The sequence below is a fragment of the Netta rufina genome (genome assembly GCF_964035555.1).
Source record: "Netta rufina genome assembly, chromosome: 2".
Lineage (NCBI taxonomy): Eukaryota > Metazoa > Chordata > Aves > Anseriformes > Anatidae > Netta > Netta rufina.
Window position 1 is genome coordinate 144,654,948 of NC_140124.1, and position 24,581 is coordinate 144,679,528.

At 41.7% G+C, this 24,581-nt stretch overlaps 1 protein-coding gene across 1 annotated transcript; it reads left to right on the plus strand.

Moving 5' to 3' along the window:
- Positions 1–879: 879 nt before the first annotated feature.
- SLC30A8 (solute carrier family 30 member 8) lies at positions 880–24,050 on the plus strand (the record flags this gene model as incomplete). The annotated part of the gene is made up of 8 exons (XM_084306948.1): positions 880–959; positions 10,656–10,860; positions 14,762–14,900; positions 19,401–19,554; positions 20,052–20,241; positions 20,623–20,728; positions 22,750–22,884; positions 23,905–24,050. 8 exons carry the CDS (start codon positions 880–882, stop codon positions 24,048–24,050), a joined length of 1,155 nt encoding a protein of 384 aa, XP_084163074.1.
- Positions 24,051–24,581: the final 531 nt, after the last annotated feature.

Below are 24,581 nucleotides of genomic sequence, written 5' to 3' on the forward strand. Positions count from 1 at the left end.
AGCACCCATCATTTTCTCATTGCCTATTTCTAATCTCAAATCTGTTAATTTTTAATGGTGTATGATGCCAGCAGTGCCGGTGCAAGATTTCCCGTTAGCTCTGGAGGGCACATCTGAGGCCAGGCTATGAGTGAGGTGAGGCTGAGGTCCTCCCCATCCCCCAGGATGGTGTTTGCAGGTAGCTGTAGACAGGACTGGCAAACTGAATAAAGCAGCAATAACAACCCACGTTCCTTTCTGGTGAAATGAAGATTTCAATAACCTGTGTCACAAACAGCAATAATAAGCAGTCCCTTTTGGTTTGAAAATGTTAGGAGTAAACGTGCCAGGGATAGGAATAAGTCTTCAGAGCAATCATTTAGATGAAAGAGGCTTGTGCCGAGCTGGGTAAGGGAGGTGTGTGTTTCTTCTGAGCTGCGGAAGCAGAAAGGCAAATGGTGTTTTGACTGTTTCCAGGCAAATGGGTCTGCTTCAGCCCCTTTTAGTGTGTGCAAGTCAGTGTGCACACAGCTGTGCTTGACCCTGAGTTAGCAAGTGCGAGAGCACTCGCTCACCACATGACAAAAATCATATCACAGCATAAAAAATTGATGGAAAAAAAAAAAAAAAAAAGAGAAAGAGAGAGAGAGAGAGAAGGAGGCCCAAACCCTCCAATCTTGCAGGCTCAGCGAGTTACTGTTTGGCTTGTTAGTGACGCCACCAGCAATAGGAAAGCCGCTTTCTCTTGCCGTGGGTTTATTGAGAAGATTATTAAAACCTTTTCATTGAGAAACATTTGGCAGAGACTTCTGAATAAGTCGAGGTTTTTGCCCGCATCCACTGCCAACGGAGCAAGGAGCATTGGAGGGAGAAACAAACAAAACTCCACCGATTGTCCTCATGGCTGCCAAAAAGGGACTTGAACGAGCGTGCCTTGTGAGTGAGAGAGACACCAAGAAGTACTCCTTAGCCCTAGACAGGTAACACAGCTCTGTGCTTCCCTCTCTGCCATTGCTTTGTCTCTGCCAACAACATGAAAGCACTGACCTGCAGATGAGCTGCCATAGCTGAAGTATGGGGAGTTTCACAGTGTCTACAGGGAACATCTTTCACTACTTTCCAAATGTTTCATTTGCTTTTTTTTTTTTTTTTTTTTTTCCTTTTCAAACTTTCTTAGTAGATGTTTGATACATTTACTAGACAGCAGCCTGATCTATCTGCATCTGTGATGGATTGAACTAATCTGCTGCTGTAGCAAGTGTCTCCTGATACCCATTTTATAAGCTTAGTAGATTTATTGTAGGATGCAAAACCTCATGGATTATGCTGCAATTTTAGGCTGAATTATAATAGTGCTATTGACACCATGTTTGATTCAAGGCTCCTTCATGCCTGGATGTCTAAATAATCTATCTGATGTGAAAGAAAAGTGATACTGCAAAGGACTTGATCTTTCAAAGCTTTACTTATGTGAATAGTCTATTAGGCTTGAAGCTGATGTGCCAGAGGTCCAATAAGTAAATGTTTGCTTGAGTGAAGAAAGACCTTCTGAAAACATATGATGTGTTGTAGTTTGACTTCAAAATGAGTATAAATGTCTATCACAAAATAGTTTTACAGCTGAACTTATTTTCATTCTTCCTCTTGACTCAGACCAGCAAGTATTTTTAAAAGAAAATAGCTGCTCAGTTACAGCTTAGCACCTCTTGACATTTCCATTATCTCATTGGTTTTCAGGTTATTTATTGCTTGGCTCCCTTAAAAAGCGTAGGACAGAAACTTGGCATAAACACTGTCAGTTCTAATGGAAATCTGTCTTCCCATGTTCCTATACTGGGGTCACTGCCATCGTATTTTAGTCTTTTCAGTGTCTGGATTATTATTTAAATATTATTACATGGCTCCATAAATATACATGGCACTGTCCAAGAGGACTTTTGTGGTAATATTTATATTTTTTAAAAATGTCACATGATTCTGCAATTCATTTTTGTTACTGAAGAATCTCAGAGCCTTTTTGATAATTTGCAATGGTGTGGGCACAGCTCCAGTGGTTGAAGTCCTTTGACCCCTTTCTCCCTCTGGATACATGGACATCTCTGGACAAAGCCTTTATATGCTGCAGGGAAGGGTGCCCTAAGACAGGGCTTGTTGTTAGGACAGGGATGTCATACAAGTACCTGATATTTGTGTTGCACCTATTCCTGGCCTTTTTATTTATTTATTTACTTATTTATTTATTATTATTATTATTTTTGTCAAGTGAAGTTTTATTAATGGAAAGAACTAATTAGTCATTCACAGACATTATCATCAACACATTCCAGGATCCTCTTGGGTTGCTTATGCCCTGCTGTGCTATTCCTCCAGAAGATACCAGGGCAGTTGAAATCCCACTTGAGGACCAGGGGCTGTGAACATGAGGCTGTCCTATCTGCCTGTAGAGGGCCTCTTCTGTTTGGTCTTCATGGCCAGGTGGCCTGCAACAGACCTCCACTATAATGTCACCTGTCCCTGCCCTCCCTTTAATCCCGACCCATAAACGTTCATCAGCCTCTCATCCATCCCTGGGGACTCCATCTAGTCATAGACATAGAGAGCAACCCCCCCTCCTCATCTCCCCTACCTGTCCTTCCTAAAGGGCCTGTAACCTTCCATTGCAGCCCTCCAGTCACAGGAGACATCCCACTATGTCTCTGTGATCCCAGCAAGGTCATAGCCTTGCAACTGTACGTATGTCTTTAACTCATCTTGTTTATTCCCCATACTGCACGTTTTTGTGTGCAAGCACTTAATAGACACACCCCAGCATGTTAGGTTTTCGGGGGATTTCTCCATAATGATGCCTTGTATGAACTACCTTACCTACATGCAAGTGCTGATGACCATATTTAACCCTCATTTTGTTGATTTTGTCGTCCCTCCCTATTGTGTCACCCCATGCCTCTGTTCAGCAACTCTGTTCATTGCTCCTTCACAGGGCTGATGGTTACCATTTCCCTCCCTCATTTTTATTCCAGAAATGGGGAGGGAGAGCCACAGCCTCCCGTCTCCCTCCTCCTGGGAAGATTTGGTTGCTCAGGGGAAGCCCTCACAGCCCAGTGGCACGGAGGACACATCCAGCCTACCCCAGGGACCCGGCGTGGCGGTGGGGAGGCAGCCTGCTGTGCTCGGGCTTGCACAGACCAGTTTTGGGCACAGCTTCAGGTGTCTTAAGCCGATCAGTAGCAATAAGCTCATTTTAGCCTTTGGTATAAATTACCACATTTTTCCATTCCCTGTGTGTAGGCTTAATGAGCAGCTCCAATGCTTTCAACAGAATCTATTTTGCACACAGATTGCCTCTTTCTTTGCCAGCCCCCAGCCTCTTTCTTTTTAATAAATGCCATTATTACAATACACAGGGAACAAAACTGTTTTTATCTCAATCATATGAGTAGGAAGTCTGAATACAGGCCCCATTCCCTGCACACAGGCTGTGGGGGAGAGTGTTTTGCACATGCCAAGCCTGTCAGTAGTCACTAGCGGGTTTGGATGTGTTGAGGCTTCCCCTGCCAAACTTCAGATTCTTAAAAGGGGCCTGGATTTAGCTGAGCTCCCTGAAAATCAGGTCAGCCATAGGCTTATGGAATAATTCAGGTTGGAAGGGACCTCAGGAGGTCTCTGGTCCAACTCCCTGCTCAAAGCAGGGTCAGCCCAGAGATCACACAGGGTTGCTCAGGGCTTTATCCAGTCTAGTCTTGAAACTATCTCCCAGGATATAGACTGCACAACCTCTCTGGAGAATCTGCTCTGATACTGAATTATCCTCACAGTCTTCTTCTTTTTTTTTTTTTTTTTTTTCCTTCTTCTTTTTCTTTCCTTTCCTTATATTCAGTCTGTACCCCTCTTTTTTCACTTTATGATCATTGTCCTCATCCTTCCTACATGCACATTAATAAAGCTTCATCTTCTCAATAACTTCCTAAAAACATTGGTAAGCTGTTGCTAGGTTCCTCTGAAGCCAACTCTTCTCTAGGTTTGACAAGTCCTGTTTCCTCAGGGCAAGCGCTCCAGCCCTCAGCTATCCTGGTGGCCCCCTGTGGATCCCATGCTTCTTTCCTGCACTGGGGGCTCCAAACTGTGCACAATATTCCAGAGGTGGTCTCAAAAGTCTGTTTCAAGTATATTTATCCTTGCTGAATTTCACAGTATTTCTGTCATCCCAGCTGCAGCCCTAGGTTGGAGTCATTTGCCAACTTGATCACGGTGCACTCCACCTCCTTCTCCAGGTCATGGATAAAGATATTAAACAGGACTGGTCCCAGGATAGGCGAGAGGCTCTACTTTTCACCAGTCTCCAAGAAGGATATGAACCATAGTTTTTTACAAGTGTCTGAAGCCGAGCACTCAGAACTTCCTCCTTATTCAAAAAATGTCTGTAAGTCAAATCAGATTAGACTTGCATCACCTCTCTTTAAATTAGGCCCACAACAATTTTCTATTGTTTTTTAACTGTCAGTGGTGGTGATGTGGGAGGATAAATTCTTCAGAGAGTTTATCATTTGGTATGTTGGTTATCTATCAAGTGATCTAGATAATCACTTATAAAGACCTAGGGAAATATCTTGACCAAATTCCTGAAGTTTCCATGAATTCAGTTTCTGGAACAGGCCAGCTTATTTCTTGCTGGCAATAGATCAATGTAATATTGACCAGAAATATTCAATATGCCACCTCATAAACCAGAGGATTTGCATCAGATTGTACCAGCTACACTGTGAGCTATATATTGGCTTGATGTAGCACAGATTTATGATTATGTTCTTTATATATCATTACAGTGGGATTTTGAGTACCATCATACAAGTGAAACCCAAGGTTTCCTGTCTCAAGGTTTATATTTTTATTTTACTGTAACTGAAATGAAAAGACCAGCATATATAGAGGTAAATGAACTCAAAGTTTTAGTCACCTTTAGTCTAAAGCATAGAGTTAAAGTGGCAAAACTGCCCCTACATTTACTTCTTCTGTTGAAGGTACATGATGGAAATAAGGTTTTGCAGCTCTCTGCTAAATCACCCTGACATCTATCCCACATTACTACTAAGGGCCTATGACTTACAGAAGAACTGACTGTTACCAACTCCAGCCCAGCTGTATAACAATAAGCTTTTGAGACAAGAGACAAGAAAAAGGGCAATGCTGAAGGCAGGAAAGATATGTAAATGCCTTAGAGCATGTCTTCATGCATAAGTTTATAACATTAAATTAACTGGTAGTTATTCTATCAGTGAAGCCTTAGGCTTGTACTTGATTCTTATCTGTTCAGCTCATATCACGAGGCAAAAAGTTTGAAGAGTACTTGGGAGATGATTTCTTCAGGTGGAGATTGATTTTCTATTAGAGATGTGTAGGAAATATTTTCTTCTTTTTCTGTGTTCATGTAGGTGATATGAAAACACTTACAGGACCAAAGAGCCCTCATCAAATAATGGCTTTCCACTACTCCTGGTACCTTGTGAAAGCCAATGATGAGGAAAACTTTAAGTGCTTCTTGTGACTTCTGAAAGGTTTTTGTTGTGGGCTCTGTGGTTATGTCTCCTTCATAATGGCTTGCCAGCTGACACCAAGACCAAGCAGTATCTTAGGGAACTCAACACAACCCGTCCAATTGCTTTTGGACTCATGTTAGGTGATATGAGGACCTTGTAGAAAGGACTGTGTCTGCCCAATACTGCCATACACCATCTTCATAGAACAGTGATGCCCACTTCATGTCAGAAAGAAAATTATAGCCAAGATAGTAAGAGCTATGAAACAGAAATTAATTAACTCAGTCTCAGAAAATTGATGGTGGAAGGTTTATAATAATGATACATAAAAGCATGATTGATGCGATGAAGGTAAACAGGGATTGGTCATTCATTATTTCTAACAGCACAAGAACTAATTATAATATAAGGCAGACAGCTTTATTTGCATTATTTTTACACAAATCATAATTAAACTGTGGAACTCACAAATTTTTAAACAGCCATGTTCATAGAATCCAAGAACTGCAAAACAGTTGAGGTTGGAAGGCACCCCTAGAGGCCATATGGTCCAACCCCAGCTCAAGCAGGGACACCCAGAGCAGGGTGCCCAGGACCACGTCCAGGTGACTTTTGAAGATCTCCAGGGAGGAGATTTCACAGCCTCTCTGGGCAGCCTGTGCCAGTGCTTGGTCACCTGCACAGTACAGAAGTGCTTCCTGATGTTCACAGGGAACCTCCTGTGTTCTAGTTTGTGCCCATTGCCACTTGTCCTGGACCTGGGCACCACGGAAAAGAGCCTGCTTCTGTCCTCTTTGCCCTCTCCCTTCAGGTATTGATAGACACTGATGAGATCCTCTGAGCCTCCTCTTCTCCAGGCTGAACAGTCCCAGCTCTCAGTCAATCCTTGTAGGAGAGGTGTTCCAGTCCCTTTATCATCCTGATGCCTCTCTACTGGGCTCTTTCCAGTATATCCATGTCTCTTTTGTACTCAGACCCCAGAACTGGACACAGTACTCCAGTTCTGAGCAGAGGTGAATGATTACCTCTCTTGACCTGCTGGTAACACTTTGCTTAATGCAGCCAAGTAAACCATTAGCCTTCTTAGCAGCAAGGGCACACTGATGTTCAACTGACTCATGTTCAACTGGGTGTCTACCAGGACTCTAGCTCCTTTTCTGTCATGCTGCCTTCCAGCTTGGTGGCCCCCAGGATATACTGGTGGCTGGAGTTTTTGAGTTTTGTACAGAAAAAAATAAGTAAATAAAGGGCTATTAAACATAAGCTGTGGTTCATCCAGCTCCCAGTACTGTCCCAGAATGACATACTGCCATGTTTGTGCAGCCTGGAAGAAGGGACCAGGGAGGCACCCCTCTGGACATGTTCCTTCCTTGTACTTTGTCCTTGTGTATTGCCTCATGCTCACAAGAGAGGCTGGATGCTACAAGCACCTTTGCTCTGAGTACAAGTGTTGTCATGCTGTTATGCAGAAGGAAATTTATTCAAAATAGATTCATGTATACATGGCCAAACCCTCAAAATGAGACTAAATAAAATAACCATCAGAACAATTACCATCTAGTAGATATCTAAATGTATGCAAATGCGCATTTGCCTTTGTTTTGTGTCCAAAATGCCATGTAAGAAAAATAAGTATCTGGATGGCCAGGCTGTAAAAAGGTATTAAGTGACTTGGAAATGCTCAAGTTTGGTACATCAGTTGAAATCAGAGTGGCATAAGGGATGTGACTTTGGCTTAGGTAATTTTTTCTCCAAAGGCACTTTCATATCCTTTCAGGCACCAAAAATTACTCCTTTCCCTTGGGAAGGAGATGCTTTCCTGCGGGAAGTGCATTGATTCCACATTTTGCTCTTTTCACTGGGGTCTCATAATGGTCTAGGAGGACAGCAATTATTCCCATCAGCCCGTAGATCAAGGCACCCAACAGATCAAGTGAAAACAAACAAAAGGAAGTTGCAATCAAAAACTCTTACTAATGATCTGTGTGGAATCTGCAATATATATTTTCTCCTTCCATCCTTCCAGGCATGACTCAGTAAGTGCCTTTCTCTGATGTTTCCCCTGACTGTCTTTTTTAAAGGAAAGAGAATTTGAAATGGAGAAAAGATTATTTTTTAATCTGGGACTCTTCTTGTGGTGTGCTGGTGAAGAGATCTGATGCTCAAAGGCTACATCTTGCTCTAACACACTCAGGAGGGGTTTATAGTTTGACAGAGCTGATCTTTGCACCTTAAGCTTTTGATTCACACATTTATAAAACCGTATCTTGGATTCTTTTAATTAGTGGCAGGCTGCCTTTGGAATAATAATAAAAAAAAAGGTAGCACACAGGAGCCTTCCTGACTCATGGGGCTGGATGCTGCTCTCTGAGTTCAAAGAGAGCAGCAAATGCTCGCCACCTCTGACAACCAGGCTGCTTTTATTCAGGCACCCCTTAGACAGAAAAGTGTGACATTTGTGGGTTTATGCTGTCTCTGTTTGCTTTTGCATCTGTTCAATGAGATCTGTGGACAGTGCTTTCCTACCCCTTGACAGTGCTCTAAGGTTTTGTTTGCTGATGAAGAGACTTGAAGATTAAAAAAGGGAGGGAGGTCAGAAAATGACCCGTTTTGTTAGCAGCAAGGAAAGGATTTGGTGGCTCAGAAATCAGCAGGGGTAATTTTGGCATCCCTGCCCTGACAGGCTGTTGAGCGGATCATGACTCATGTCGTTAAGATGATTTTAACATTCAGTGCCAGCTGATGAAAATTGAGTTAAAGGGAAATTAATTTTACATGCAAACTGCAGAGCATTGGAAGTTAACTCCAGAGAGGGATCATGAGAAAGAAAAACTCGCATGCCCTGATCTCCAGGGGAAAGTGAGAAAACTACAGTATTTTATTCAGCCATCTGGAAGGAATCAGTTTGTGGTACCTTCTGTGTCTAATTCATCAGCAAAACATTGTGTGCAAGTGACATGGTGCACACGAGGAGTCTGATGGATGTAAAACTCGAGCAGTGGAGAAGGACTAGCTGCAGGCACCCAGCCTGCCAGATGGGCAGCCCATTCCCCAGGCATCTCAGCTCCCGTTTATTTGTTGTTGTGAGGAAAATAAAGAAAAACACAGACAAAGGGACTAGGAGAACTCAGCGTCTCCAGGCATCGGTCACTGCTCTTTCTCACAAGCTCCATGGAGGCACATAGGGGGAATCGGTTGCCTCCACTGAGCAAACAGAGACCACATGGTGACCTGGCTGGGAACAAGCTGATTCAGGGGAACACACTGAACCCTTGGAACATCTCAAAAATATTTACCAACCCAAATCCATGTTGATTATCTACAGTCGTGGGTCTCGGCTGCCAAGGAAGTGGAGAAAATGGTGGTGACCAGGTGGGGCAACTCTTCTTCCACCAGGACCTCCGAGGAGGTGATGAACCCAATGGCTCTCACCCATGGGTGGGTGAGGGCTATGGGGTGCCCTGGTGGGACTCAGACCCACTGAGCAGCTGCAGCCCAAAAAGGCAGCTGGAAAAGCTTGTGACTTTGGGGCAGCTTTTTTTTTTTTCCCTTGACATTGAACAGAGTTGATTGGCAGCATGATTTCTTTCCAGAAAATCATCCTAGATTTTAGGCATCCTGACACTTCTCTAAACAGTGCAGAAACACCACAGAAAGCCACTAAGATGCTTGCACTTCCCCAGAGCACAGCTTTCTTTCATGCTTAGATGAAAGAACTCTTCTTGTCCCCAAAGGAAAGTCCTCACCACCCTGAACGGGGAAAAGTCATTACAAGGTGCAGTGAAACCTGGCTTCATGTCATGCCCCCAGACTGATTTCAGACTGAAATAGCAGATCTGGGGAGTTTAGTGCACTCCTGGACAGGCTTACAGACCATGACCTTGCACACATGAACCATGAATAGCTGTAACATGATTATATGAACGTTACAAATGTGCATCTGGGCAGAATTCCCCTTTGCATACCACAGTGCGCTCCCACGAGCCTTGGTACATGGCAGGATGTATTTTGCCATGGGGGTATTACATGAGGAGCAGCTGCAGCAACAAATGGTGTAGCTGGAGTGGCATACTGGTTTTCAGATGAGCTTTTTTTATATTTTATTTTCTTTTTCTTTTTTTTTTTCTTTTTTTCCTCTTTGGGCTCTTCTTGGTTGGGAGATATGGAGGAGGGACTGTCCTTGCTAACCAAACCACCTTGGAACCTCACAGAATAAGCTGGGCAGATTCTGGGCTGCTCTAGTGAAAGCACTATGTGCAATGGTCATCCAGGAGCTCCTGCAGTTGCAATGCAATGTATCTCCAGGTTCCTCTTCTCCCATTCCATGTTTCCCAGGCAAAAATGATAAGGAGGACAGCACTGAAATTTTGTGACAAATCCAATTTGGCTGGGAAACCATCTTGAGTGATGCTCCAAGACCCACTTCTGCTGGACTTCTCTTTTTTTAAGAAATCAGTGGCACAAAGATGTCATCATCCTTTGGAGAACTGATTTTTTTATTATTATTTTTTAAATGCCTTTGAAACTTTTGGGCTAACTTTTTCCATGCTCAGGCTCTGCAGAAACAGTGATAGTTTTTGTACTTAAGTGGGACTTTGAGATGAAACAGTTCTGCATGCAGGGAGAGAAGAGAAATATCTTTAGACAATTATATTTGTAAAATATATATATATTTTTTAATTTTATTTTTAAATTGTCTTCCAACAAAGCCGTTGGGAATAGAAAACTGAAAATTCCCACAGAATTATCTCCAAGCTACGCCAAGCTTGGCTAGTATTTGCCTGAGGTATGACTTTTTGAAAACCTCATGCTGTGCAATCCAAGTCCTTTCCTTTCTGTAACCTTTATCATTATGTGCACAACATGCACAGCCTAAGAAAGTCACCCTGTGCTCCATGAACTGGTAAATGATGTAGGAGTGCCTGAAGAGCTGGGAAACACAGCCAGAGAAGTCATTTCGTGTGCAGCTCCCTCCCACAGAGTCCTGCTTGCATGAGCAAGCCTCTCCTATGAACTGCTGTTCCCAATCCTGTTTTTATCCTACAGAAGCATTAATTACAAACTTTCTGGGGCTGCAGGGCTAGATGCTCAAATAACCAGGGTGTTTCTTTTTTTAACCTTCTGTTCCTTTCAATCCCAAAGGATGAGCTGGCATCAGAAGAATTTAAATGAAGAGAGGCAGCAGCAGGAAGCAGGAGATGCTGAAGCTAATCCAGCGTATCACTGTCACGGCTACTCTCAGGCCTATGAGAACAGGAAAAGGGAGCAGCATCAAGCCCGGAGGAAGCTCTGTGCTGCATCAGTAATTTGCATCTTCTTCATGGTTGCTGAGATTACAGGGGAGTATGTTTGCTCAAAGGGAGCTCATTTTTGTGCCCAGCACAGCTGTGTTCCTGCCCTTCTGCACCCGCTCTGCCTGCAGTGACCCCCACTGCATAGAGATGAACCCACCTGGGATAAAATAGTTCCCTTTTACCCTTTTATCCTTTTATTTATTTATTTATTTATTTTCCCTAGTGAAACTAACATATTTTTATATATCAATTTAAGGATTGCATCTGGGTAGGAATAGGAGGATCAGTTAATGGTCTAAGCTGTTCTCCCAGGTATTTAAGCTCAGCTAAAAGTGGCTACCGTGTCTTAGCATCATGTCACAAATGGGTTTTTAATAACTTGAGTTAGTTTTTTTTGGAAAAGATTAAAGGACTTTTCATGCTTATCCAGGCCAATGAGCCTTCAGTGCTGGTGAAGGCAGCTAGCAGCAGGATCTGATATTAAACTCAAAAGTCTTTACAAAATCCAGGGAAATCCAGGGCCAGATTCACCATCTGCTTTTCTTCAGTTAAGTCAATGTATTTATACCAGGGCACGTTTATCTTTTAAATTGGCCTGCTGGTATGTCTCTGGATCAATGGAAGATTATTCCCTTGCCTAATTAGCTTCTGATTCTGGACCTATCCTGCAACATCCAACACAGGTTTTTGGCTCCCTCCTAGAACATTAGCTTTCATTTTGTCTCACTGATCTGCTCTCTGTATGGCTTCTCTGATATTTATACCTACCTGATAATTCCTGGCTCTTTAATTTCCCCTTCTCTGATGAGGTGAGGTAAGAAATGAGGAATCCCACAGGCTTTAGCCACGTGCACCCAAGGGGATGTAGGAAAAATCAGAGAGGAAGGTTTCTAAAACCCATGGTTTCCTAGACTCAGAGTCTCTGGAGCCCTGTGAAGATGCAATAGAAAGGCTTTTTTTTTTCCCCACAGGTAAGAATTGGAGGCACTGAAGGAGTCACTGAATTTCTGCCTTCATTCCTGGCTGCCAAACCCAGCCGGATTTTCTCCAACTCTTCCCTCCTACAGGTTTCATCTGCATAAAGCCCACTTGTTTGTAGGTCACGTGCATTTCTCCCATGCAAATTGGTGCACGCCACTAATCCCCATGCAGTAATTTCCAGTGCCAGAAGTAAAGCATTATTATCAAAGCCGTATAATCAGTAGGCCTAAGTTTGGTGAATGCAGCAATGCTAGAGGATAATTGGAAGGACAGATGATATGTTAACTAAATGTTTCATTTTGCTTAATGAATCATACAGCTTTTTTTGCAGTGACAGCTTAAGTAACAGCCTTGAAGACCATTTTGCTTCAGACCATTAAACTTTGACAAACCAGTTATTAACAGCAGTTACAGACAGCAGTCTATGGAGATTTTTGTAATTATGAACCACACATTTAATTTTTTTAATCATCAGGCTAGACAGCATGTGCCTGATGATTGACCAGTGAGTGACTGACATTTTCTACTGTTTTGTGGTATACAAAGCTATAAACAGCCATCGTGAGTAATAGTAAGCATAAAGGCCGCTTGTTGTGTGTATTGATACAAAGTGGTAAAAGCCTGCAACTAGTACACAAGCTTTATTCTTGAAAGTAAAGAACGTGTGACCCCTCCTACCACTCTTAAGGACAAACAGATTCTGTAGGCATTATTATGGTAAACAGAAGATACAGAGCTACATCAATCTCAAATATATTGAAAAGTTGTGTTTCACTGAATCCCTAGATCATTTCTGTGATTTTTTTCTTTTTTCTCTAACCATCTGTGCTGGCCCTCACTGCTCTCCCAAAAGGGGCACTGTTTGCTGAGCCTGATACACCAACTGTCTCTGAAAGACAATTTTCTCTTCTTCTAATGCAGACCCACCACAATCTCCAGAGATCTGGAGATATCAGTCAATGACACCCTATATACAGTCCTGATATAAGTGTTTACGAAGGATTTTCAGTGGCTAAGGACCAAACGTGGATTTCAAAGTAGTTTATTTCCATTTGGAAAGAGAGACAAACCTAGCATGATTCATCATAATGAAAAGAAACACAAAGACTTGACCAGGTTGCTAAGATAAACAGACTGAGATCTCAGAAATTCACCCAAAGCACCAGCTATGTCACAATAAATAAAGTAATCATTTGCCAACATTAGTCAAAGACAGCAGGCTGGAAGCAAGCTTTTGTAATGTTGTCCCAAAGAACATGGAAATACAGTATCAAAAATGCAATTGGGCTTTGCAGACAGCTTGTGCTCTACATATTTGTTTGCTGAAAGATAGCTGATGCCTTGGCTGTTAACATCTGTGCACTGACAGACAGTCCTTCCCTCTGCTATGTAAAATTGTTTTCTACTCAGGAAAGAGTTGCCCTGCAAACAGTGGAAGTCTAGGAGCTGTGTCATGATCAAAAAGCAAATGTGATTTTACACCTGCTCATGTCTTGAGAAATCTCCATTCTGTTGAATTTTGCATTTTACTGCAAGGAATGAGATGCTCCAGAATTCTGCAGTCTTGTCTGCTCCCTTTTGGGAAGTGAATTTCGGGCAGCTGTAAATGGGATGTACAGGGAGGTAACAAAAAATATACTCCTTATATGAGTGATATGCATTCCTGTGTGGTGACAAACCACACAATATTAGATATTCTAACCTAAAATTTGAATATAGGAAGAAATCAGACAGGTAGTGAGTGCATCCTGCTGGCATGAAGACTTTCCATCTGTGATGAAACAAGAGTTGTGTCTACATGTCCCCTTGGCAGTGGTATATTGCCAAAGGTTTTGAATGAGGCATTTTTGATTTTATGATATTTTTCAAGATTCATTGATTCTCATATGGGTTGTGGTCAGGAGAAACAGGTGAGCTGAAATTAATTAAATGACTGAGGAAGGATGGAAGGATACTGCCAAATCAGAAACTAGATTCTTTGGGTCTATTATTTCACATTTCCATTTTCCTACATTTCCACTGCGATGAACACACTCCCCTGCTGTAACAAGTTGGCAAGACAGCTTTCTGCTTGCGATCCTTGTCTTCCCTTGCAGCCACCAGCAGCTGGGGTTGGTTTAAAGCAATCTTCAGTTTCTTTGGATTTGCCTGTAGCCCTGAGACATGGTTAGAAGAACTTGGCAAAATAGTATTTGGCTTACTGGGTAAAAGAAATGTGGTTTCAGACAGCCTATTTTTTTCCCCCAGAATTAACGTAAGACCAAAACCCCCAAAGTAAAATGACATACAGCCACATTTTTGAGCTCTAGCAGCAAAATTAAATCATGCATTACAGATGCAAAATGATAGATTAGTCCTGCAAACAGAACATTTTTTTCTATGCCCTCACCAAGATGCCCAGTTGTTTATCACAGCTCTTCTATTGGAACCTTTCATTTTACTCCTATTTTAATGTTGCCTATGACAAACAGTCTGGCATCCAGCCATCTAAAACTCAGGAAAAACGTGCACCTTTTCCTCTTACAAATTGTGAATTAATTCCATAGGCTAAGGCTCCGAGTTTTTGTACGTACATAAAATATCACCAATGTGAAGACATAGTGGGAGGATACAGGAAATGTGATGCCCAAGACTGGTTTTCACCAAGAAACATATTAAAGTTGTCATAGTAAAATAGCCCAATAGTAATATAAACACAGCACTTATGAATCACAGCTCTTATCCTTAGGACATTCTCAATTATGTATCTAGGACAAAGAAAACCATCACATTTCTTTTTATTAATTCATGTCTTTCACTGCGTGAATGTGGTACAAAATGAAGCAATCTATGAAGAGTTTTGAGTCATGTGTGATCGCTGAATACTAAATGTTCCTTCTGATGCGTAACAACTCAGGTCTCAAGTTTGATCTAGTTGACTCAAACTTCTGACCGGGGCCATGATACGGACACACATTTCACACAGGTGGGCAGATTGCTGGGAGCCTGGCAGTGATCACCGATGCAGCACACATCCTGGTGGACTTGACAAGCTTCCTTATCAGCCTCGTCTCACTCTGGCTTGCCTCAAAACCTCCCACCAAGCAGTTAACTTTCGGATGGCACCGAGCAGGTAGGAAATGTGTCAGAGTGTGAACATGTGAAACGGGAAAGGGAAGTCATCATAGAAAGGCACTGGAAAATGTGCTAATGTCCTACAAGGTCTGCAGAAATTGAAAGATAGTGTGCTAAAATTCTCAAAGCCTCCAGGACACATCACAAAAGTAGCAAGCCAATGAGCTTCAAAGAAGTAAAGAGCCCATTTATGCTTCCCTACAAACATGTCTTCCAGTTCATTATTTCGTATAGTTTTGGGCCGGTGCTAGCTTTGTCTGAGATAACAATGGCTTCCCTTAGTGACTTGAGAGTGAGCAGGACTGAATACTCAACCTACTATAGAGCTCGCTTCTATAATAGCAGAAATAGCCATTAAAGTGAGTATTTACTTAATTTATTAAAAGGTAACAAAAAGCACTAACTTACCTGAACAGTCCTAGGCTGTCTGAGGCTTTTGCATGGTAATAGCAACTGTGACATGGGACCAATAAGAGACTGCACAGGATGCCAAAAACAAGGCCAAGGCATCTCAAATGCCACCAAACACTCACAGTTAGGAAATGGGAATATGTTGTCCATCAGTCAGTGGAGCAGGGATCTTGGTGAATTACCATTCATTTTACATAAATTAAATATCTAGACCTCAATACAGTTATTCGAACATAGACATCTGGTGTCATGTGAGAAGTCTTTGTATCTTTCAGCTGTTATTCCAAAAGGATGTGGATCTCCACAGGGCCTTTGTCATACCTGACAGTCCCATGTGGGTGTCTTAGACAGGTAGCTCACAACTACATGTAGATATATTAATTTGGATGCCTCAGTCTTTAAATGAATCCCATGTGTGTGTCTTGTGGCTTAATTTAGTTGCTTACATAGAAGTGATTAATGCTGTTTGAAATGCTGTATGTGTCCCATAGATCTCCAGATGCCCATCCAGAAGGTTATGGGTCATCTATACATTTTGTGTCAAGCCATACATGGAGGTGTTGGTCTATCTCAAATGGCTTTGGACACCTACACGCATGAACTTAGGACTAGGATGGTGAATGCTTCAAGGATGTTCAGTATGACACTCCAGAAGCAGCTTCTGACTCAGGATGTCTGCAAGGAAAGGTTGCTTGTAGCTGCAGATCTTACAAGATAAGACATACCATGCGGACATATGTCCAGTTATGAGCCCCCCAGTAAAAGAGAGACACACACATGCTGGAAAGAGTGCAACAGAGGGGTACCAAGATGATGAAGGAACTGGAGCACCTCTCCTACAAGGATTAACTGAGAGCTAGGACTGTTCAGCCTGGAGAAGAGGAGGTCTGGGGGGGATCTCATCAGTGTCTATCAATACCTGAAGGGAGAGTGCAAAAATTATGAAGCCAGGCTCTTTTCAGTGATGTCCAGGGCCAGGACAAGAGGCAAGGGGAAAAACTAGAACACAAGGGGTTCCCTGTGAACATCAGGAAGCACTTCTGTACTGTGCAGGTGACGAAGCACTAGCACAGGTTGCCCAGAGAGGTTGTGAAGTCTCCTCCTTGGAGATCTTCAAAAGTCACCTGGACGTGGTCCTGGGCACCCTGCTCTGAGCATTCCTGCTTGAGCTGGGGTTGGACCAGATGGACCCCAGGGGTCCCTTCCTACCTCAGCCATTCTGTGATCCTGTGATACTCATCCTGTCTTTATATTGTTCCCTAAATATATTCTACCAACACTATGAAATAGGCTGTTGGATGAGATGGAGTTTTAGTGTGAGCCAAGTGTACCTGGTATTATGTTGCCAACACACAGCTAAATTATGCAGCTTTAGCAAAGTAATACTTACCATCCATAATTTTGTGTGTGTGTGTGCATTTGAACTCTCTTAGCCTTGGAGGAAAGGAAAGTGAGAGACCTTTCTCTTAATGACAAGGAGGTGGCAGGCGGGTTCAGCCATCTCATGGAATTTCACCCTCAGTCTGTGTGAGATTGTTCATGTTTCTGTCATTGCAATGTGGAACCTCAAAACCTATCATTTACTTTATTGTCTTTTTATCCTTGTGGCAATGAGAGATCCACATCAAATGTCAGTGGCTATTTAATTCATTCTGTGATAATTATCCTGTTGCTTATTTCCCCAGCTCTATTTCCAGTTTAACATGCAGGTGGGTGCCTTAGGGAGCTGAGAGAAGTCTGATAGGCAGCAGAGTCACAGTGTGCTGACCGCTGAAGTCTTACAGCCTTCTGCAACACTGGAAGCTGTATTTTACTGCTTCTCTCAGACTGATAGATTGGCTTTGTCATGCAAAACTGTGTATGACAGGGCTCGGATTTAGCAGGAGCCACCTGAATGCCTCCTGTCTTCTAAGCCAGGAAGCAGAATAAGTCAAGACAGTGGTTCAACACATTCCTTAGGGTGAGCAGCTGCTTTCAGCAGCTTAGTTAGAAACACAGTATTGAATCAGATTGATGTCTGAGCCAGACCTACTCCCAGGCAGGAGAGGTCTCTGAAGTTTCAATTTCTTTCTCTTTCTTATGGTCCAAAGTTTCTCAAGCTATTTTACAGCATTGTATGCTGTGCTCTGGTAGTGTTAACAGTTCAGAAGAAATTTAACTGAGAACATTTTAAGTAAAACACCTTGTACTACTGAACTGGTCATAAGATTAGCGTAGGTTTTGCTAAGATGCTACATACAAAAATAATCTGTATTTTCACCTACATAGGTAAAGATGACTTCTATCACTTTGAGTGGTGGAGTACATGCACATGTGCACCCAGACATTCATGCAGGTGTCCACAAAAGCTGTTGGTTCCTTCACAGTTATCAAAACTTTCCTCTGGGCCAAGTTTGCAGGGTTTCATTCTGTAACTTGCAGAAAACATAAACACCAGATGTACTTTATTCTAGATTCTCTCTATGTATTTTCAAGCAAAACTAGGTTTCCCTGTCAGTGCCATTTAATTCATTATTTGTCAGTTTTAGACAAAATGGTTATTTTTATAAGCATCTGTAGCCTGGACTGCTGCAAAATTTGTTACCACCATGAAAATACATTCAAAATCATAAACTGAGTTTCAGCTGCTTTCATGAATTGATAGTGGAGGTCTGTGAATTTTCATTCTGCTGTGAATTTTCATGTTCTTTGCGACTGCGTCTGTTGTGTTTGTAAAGTGCCACGTTTACCCATTGAAGTCACATGGCAACTACTAGTCCCACAACCTATTAAAAATGTTCTGCACGTACACACAAACATCCCCAGACCTTGCCTATGGCAGTGCAATAAAAGGTGGCCTTGGGGACAGTGGATTTATTTGAGCCCCGCTCAGAGCCAATAGAGACAAAATTGAATTTTGTTGCCCCAGGGACAAAATAACTTCTTTTGTCCTTATCCGTACTGGTGGCATTGGGCAGGACAGGTCCCAGGGGACAGGAAAGAGAGGTTTTGCTGGCAGGGCCTTGTCGGGAGCTCTCACTGACTTTCTGAACTGTGAAATGAAGAGAGGTAGGCAAAAATAAGGGTGGATGTTGGAGGCTGATTATGTCTTCCAGTAGGTTTGAGTGAGCCTTGTTTTCTTCCTTCCCTCTCACCTCTATTCCTGTGGCCAAGATAATCTCACTGGGGGAGGTGAGCTGGTTCCTGGGGCTCTCACACAGTATTGCCTGGGGCAGGCACATATGCCAGATTTCTCCAAATGCTCCATGATCTCAACACTGGAAGGGGGACAAAAGAAACACAGTGAGCAGGTCAAGGGAGGTGATTCTCCACCTCTGCTCTGCTCTTGTGAGACCCCACCTGGAGCCCTGCGTTCAGCTTAGGGACCACAGCACAAGAGGGATGTGGACCTATTAGAATGAGTCCAGAGGAGGGCCACAAAGATGATCAGAGGTCTGGAGCGGTTCTTCTATGTAGACAGGCTGAGAGAGTTGGAGTTGTTCAGCCTGGAGAAGAGAAGGCTCTGGGGAGATGTTACAGCGGCCTTCCAGTACCTAAAGGGAGTCTACAAGAGAGGGTCTCCTTGACAAGGACTATAGTGATAGGACGGGGAGTAATGGTTTTAAACTAAAAAATTGTAGATTTAGATTAGATATTCGGAAGCAATTCTTTGTGGTGAGACAGTGGAACATGTTTCCCAGCGAAGCTGTGGATGCCCCATCCATGGAAGTGTTCAAGGCCAGGCTGGATGAGGCTTTGGGCAACCTGGTCTGGTGGGATATGTCCCTACCCTTCACAGGGGGCTTGGATTTAGATGATCTTTAAGGCGCTTCCAACCTAAACCATTCCATGATTCTAAAGACAACGTAGAACAGGGTTAGGCCACCATGTGCATAGAGCTGCTCTGGGCAGCCACTGGATTTGCCAATGACCAGAAAGGATTTTGACTTTTTGACCCATTCTTTGTGAGCACCAAAGCTGCCTACACACACAGAGTAACACTTCTGACTATAAGACTCGCCAACTTGGAATCATTAGCATCAATTCATTAAAATTTCTTGTGTTTCTGTAATGATTCCTGCTAAATTTAGATTTCTTTAATTCCTAGAGATTCTGGGAGCTTTGATATCTATGGTAATCATTTGGATGGTGACTGGTGTGTTGACGTATTTGGCTAGCATGAGGCTGATACACCCTGATTATGATATCGATGCTACAGTGATGCTCATTACCTCTGCTTGTGCCATGCTCGCCAACATCCTGTAAGTTACCTTATTTCCTTCCCCAAATCACTTTTTAACCTTGAATCTGCTGGTGTATTTCACTAAAAGATGATGGATAAATCTTGGCCTCAAAAAATATAAAGGCTTTATGAGTTTCATGAGAATATGGAGTGGGTTAACTGCTTCTCACAGAAGGTTGTAGTTGCTATTCTCCTTTCTGGTGGCTGCCAGATGGGGAGGGGTAATTATGAATGTGCAAGCTCTACAAAAAATTAATCTCCAACTCACATTTTATTAGACATACGAAAATTCAAGAACTCTGTAGAAAATTAGGCCTCTTTAATTCCCCTTCTCACAGGCATTCTTGTTTGTATGCAAAACACTGGAACACCTAGGAATTATCTGCTTAGCCACTCTATTTTTATCCAATGTGTCTGATTTTACTGTTCAGCATTCAGAAGCAAGATGGGCAATGACGTGTGTGATATCACTGGTTTCAAAGACACAATCACCTCACAGTTTTACATCTCTTTCAGACTAAGCCTGATTTTGCACCAGACTGGACATGGGCACAGCCATAGGGAACAAACCAGAGAAACCTTGTCAGCCCCTCTGGAAAAGCCAGCTCTGAGAAATGCCAGCCTGAGGGCAGCCTTCGTGCATGCCATTGGGGATCTATTCCAGAGTGTTAGTGTGCTAATTAGTGCACTTATCATCTTCTTTAAGGTTAGTTTTATTAGTTCACATGCTTTCCTTGCAATTAAGAATAACAGTTATTTTCACAGCATCATGACACTAGGTATTATGCAAAAATTTTATCTGTTTTAATTATATAGTTTGTAAGTTAGTCAAGAACAATTATACTAATTCTTGGGAATTTAAAAGACTATTGAGAGTGTCACACTTGCTTTTTGTTTTTTAAACTGCAAGAAGGATAATTTTATTTCTGCCCCTTTCTTCACCAATAGCACCTTCACCCCCTGTTCTAACGTTCCCTGACTGGCAAAGGAGTTTGGCATTGATTCTGTACTAGATGACTGGAATATAATATTCTTTGAGATTAACTAATAATGAAATTAACAAAGTGATGTCTTTGTATTTTTTTAGCCAGAATACAAAATAGCTGATCCAATCTGCACATTTGTATTTTCCATCTTTGTTTTGGCAACCACCATCACCATTTTAAGGGATATTTTGATTGTGTTAATGGAAGGTAGGACCTGATTCCAGAATCAATAGTTATATTTTGTTCTTTCTCTCTGTCTCTCCATAACACATTTGCTGACAAAAGTATAATAGCACACTTATGTATTATTTTGCAAGATTCTCATAACTGTGATCATACTTTAATCTTAATTGCAATTTTAATCAAAATTGTTTTCTATCATTGCACCAGAATATTTCAGTCTTGTAAAAATCTGTGCACAGGTGACGAACACCCAAAAATCTTGTATTCCTAAAGCTAAGTTGCTTTCTTTTGCCATAACATTACTTTTTATCACACCCTTTAGCATATGAGATGTCTACTCACTTTGTTCATTGTGTGATTCCTTTACCCATGTGAAATACAACTCCTTGCCAAAAAGACCAAAGAAAAGAAAAAGGCTGTGCTTTGAACTGTATCTGTGAAATAGGATGAATGCAAGAGACAGAAGTTTAAAAGATTTTTAGTTATGCCAGTCCAGAAAAGCAAGGCAGCAGAGCTTTCCAGTCACGTCCAGGCACAAGGAAATAGACAATTCCCAGCACATCAGCATGAAGGCAGCAAGAAGAACTAGTCTCAGTAATATTTAATCCTGCCAGCTATGGGCCTGAACATTTGATTTGAAAGGCCAAATGACTTGAGCAGTCATAGATGCATACTTTTGCCTTCCTTACACTAAATAATATAATGCAACCTCTTTCTCAGCTATGAAGACAGGCTTAAAGGGAAAAGCAGCTGTAACAACACAGCTTTTGAACGGATATGAGTTACTCACTGTGACTATCTGCATGACTATTTACTTTTCTCTTTCATTTTGTTCCTATTTCTGCTTCAAGAAAGGAAATTTCCAATATTATTTTACAGTAAAGCCTAATTCTAGGGTTCTGTTGTCAGTGATCAAGAGATAGCAATATGTTTGTGTAGAAGTGGACCTGGATAGGAGGCAACAGCTAGTAGTGTCTTGGCTGCTGACAAATCGGAAGGTCTCTTGATTACAGAAAAAAATGAACTAGCAAGGAGGTCTGGCAGCCCCTGATGCACGTGGATCTCCTTCTCAGAGCAGTGATTGCCAGCTTCTGTAAGCAGCGCTCACATGTAAGAAATTGGCAATGCTCTGCTCCCCTCTGCAACAGGCCCTTTCATGTTGTCCTCTGGGGAGGTCCATGAAGCCAGTCTCCTACCTCCTAAGAAGCATATTTCTGCCCAGAATTTTCTAAAGAGGACTTGGAGCTGGTACTGACAGTGGCTCATTAACATCAGTTATGGTATGAAAGACCCAATTAACCAATACTGTACTTATCATGATTATACCTCATAATTGGTGGTATTAAAAATATTTTTTCAATGTGCTGATTCAAGTGAAGCATGACAGGCATAGCTGTTCAAGTAGGCATAGAGCTGCACTTCCAAATTCCCATGTCTCACGCCAGGAAAGACCCATAATTAAGTTCTTTGGGCAAATTTGAATTGAACTCTGAATTTCATATACCAACTAAACCTATCACAAGTGTCCTCACTCTGACTAAGGCTTATCATAATCATTATCACCTTTTGTACAAAACCTCATGTAGGAAAACAATCACTGATTTACTAATTAACTAGACCTGTAGTCTAATCTTATCTCTTCTAAGATTTCTGTGGCAAGACATTTTAATCTTTGTCTTTCTATCTCTGTTAAACATATGCTTCTCTATCATATATGGAGGACAGAATCCCTGACAGGTGCTCAGGTGATACCATAAAATATACACTCACAAAAGACATGATCTGGCTAAACAGTTCACCTTCCTGTGCAAATCGGAGCCTCAGAGTGTCTCCTAACATATGCATGAACCTCAGTCCATGGAGAAGTCCAAGAGATAGGATTAAATTTCACATTGAACTCTGAAATAGACAAGTTTCCCCTGGTGTGAAATATTTTTATAAAACTGTACATCTAACTGAGTAAAGATTCATAATGTATTTTCCTCTAATGATCATAATTCATCTCTCTTCAAAATATGTTTTTTCTGACGATTTCTCCTTCTAAGGAACAGCAAAAGGACTTACTTATGATGAAATAAAAGCAAGAATTTTAGCAGTTGAGAAAGTGGAGTCTGTTCACAGTCTTCATCTTTGGTCTCTGACAATGAATCAAACTATTCTATCTGCTCATGTTGCCACAGGTCAGTACATTTCTGTAAACAGGGAGTAAGTATTCAGCAGCTGCCTGGCAAAGGTCAGTTACTTCTGATAGGGATACAACTGATGGTATAGCTGGTGCTTGTTAAAATAAATGTCATCATTCTGCTGGAAAAAATAAGAAAATAAAAAAACTAAAGCTTTCAAACCTTCCTCCCGGAAATCTTGCCAAAACAACAAGGACCTGTACTTAGCCAAAAAATTTGAAAACTGCAGAGGCTGTGTAACAAGGAAGTAAACTACAGGATATTTTAAATAAATTAAAAGAATTAGACTCAGACTGGATTTTTCTGACAATATCAAATAGATTTTGGAGTTGTTTTGTCATATGTAAAAATTGTTGATTGCTATAACAAAAACTTATAGGGCAAATCTGCGTTCCTGATGCCTCTTCTACTGCAAAATAATCTTTAAAACATAGCTTGGAACATAGAGGTGACTTCAGGACAACAGTTCATCTTTAAAAATATATTTTTTAATATCCTTATCCCTGTTGACAAATTATCCACAACCCAAATCAGATCTCTTGTTTGCTTTTTGCAACTTATACATGTTATGGTTTATGTAAGACAAACACTCCACTTGTGTTTGGCCATGAGATGTTTCATAGGCAAAATCCCCTATGGAGTCCCACCTTCCCACAAGGAGTAGGTCTATCAGTAACCCAAATCACTCAGCGCTGATGCTGCTCCGTGACTGGATGATTATTAAGTAATCTTGCTTTCCTCTAGAACTTATCTTCTGCCAAACTGAATTTCTTTAGTGATTAAACATAGCTCAGTTCTTGCCAAAATCACATTCTCTTACCATACTTGAATGAACAAACCTTTGCTGACATGCAAGCTCCTGAAATGAGGATAAAAAGGACAAGGAACACTTCTCAAAATCATCCTCTTTGTAGAAGTGCCAGACTGTTTGCGAATAGTTTCTGTCGGTAACCACTTACTCTTTGACTACTACTATTACACGGTATGCAATTTGATTATTTTCTGCTTGCTCTATAGCAGACACAGATGACAGCCAGAAGATTTTGAAAGACATCACCCAAGCCCTGTTTGAGCACTACAGCTTCCACTCCATCACCATTCAGATTGAATCAGGAGAGGATCAGAAAGAAGACTGTGTCTTCTGCCAGGAGCCTAGGGATTAAAGGAAGCAGCATGCTATGCAAAGTAATGATCACTTCTCTTACAGGTCAATGGAGACTATATGTGCTGGTTGTATGTAATTGATTAACAACAAATGGTAATTAAGAGAACTAAAAATCCCTGTGACTAAAAACAGCACATGTACCTTTGTTTGTTGGTACTATCTACTAGGAGAGAACATGTATTAGGTCCTTCCACCAGCTAGATTACCTGTCCATCAGTGCTTACCTTCAATTAAAAGAGAAAGGCTCTAAATTATTCTTCACTGTAGTGACAGACTGATACTAAAGCAACACTAAAGAGTCTCTGTTTGTAATCACAGGTAACAGAAAACTAATCAACCTTCAAGTTACAAACAGACTAATTATCACAAAATGAAATGAAATGTAAATTTGGTGTTAGCAAAGCTTAACATGGTTATTCAGGATAAGGAAGAAAATTTAAGCTAGCATGAGGGATGAAGAGATCTGGGAAAGAACAGCATGGGGATATGTGCTTTCCTTGCTTTCTGGTGGACACTCCTCCTCCTGAAT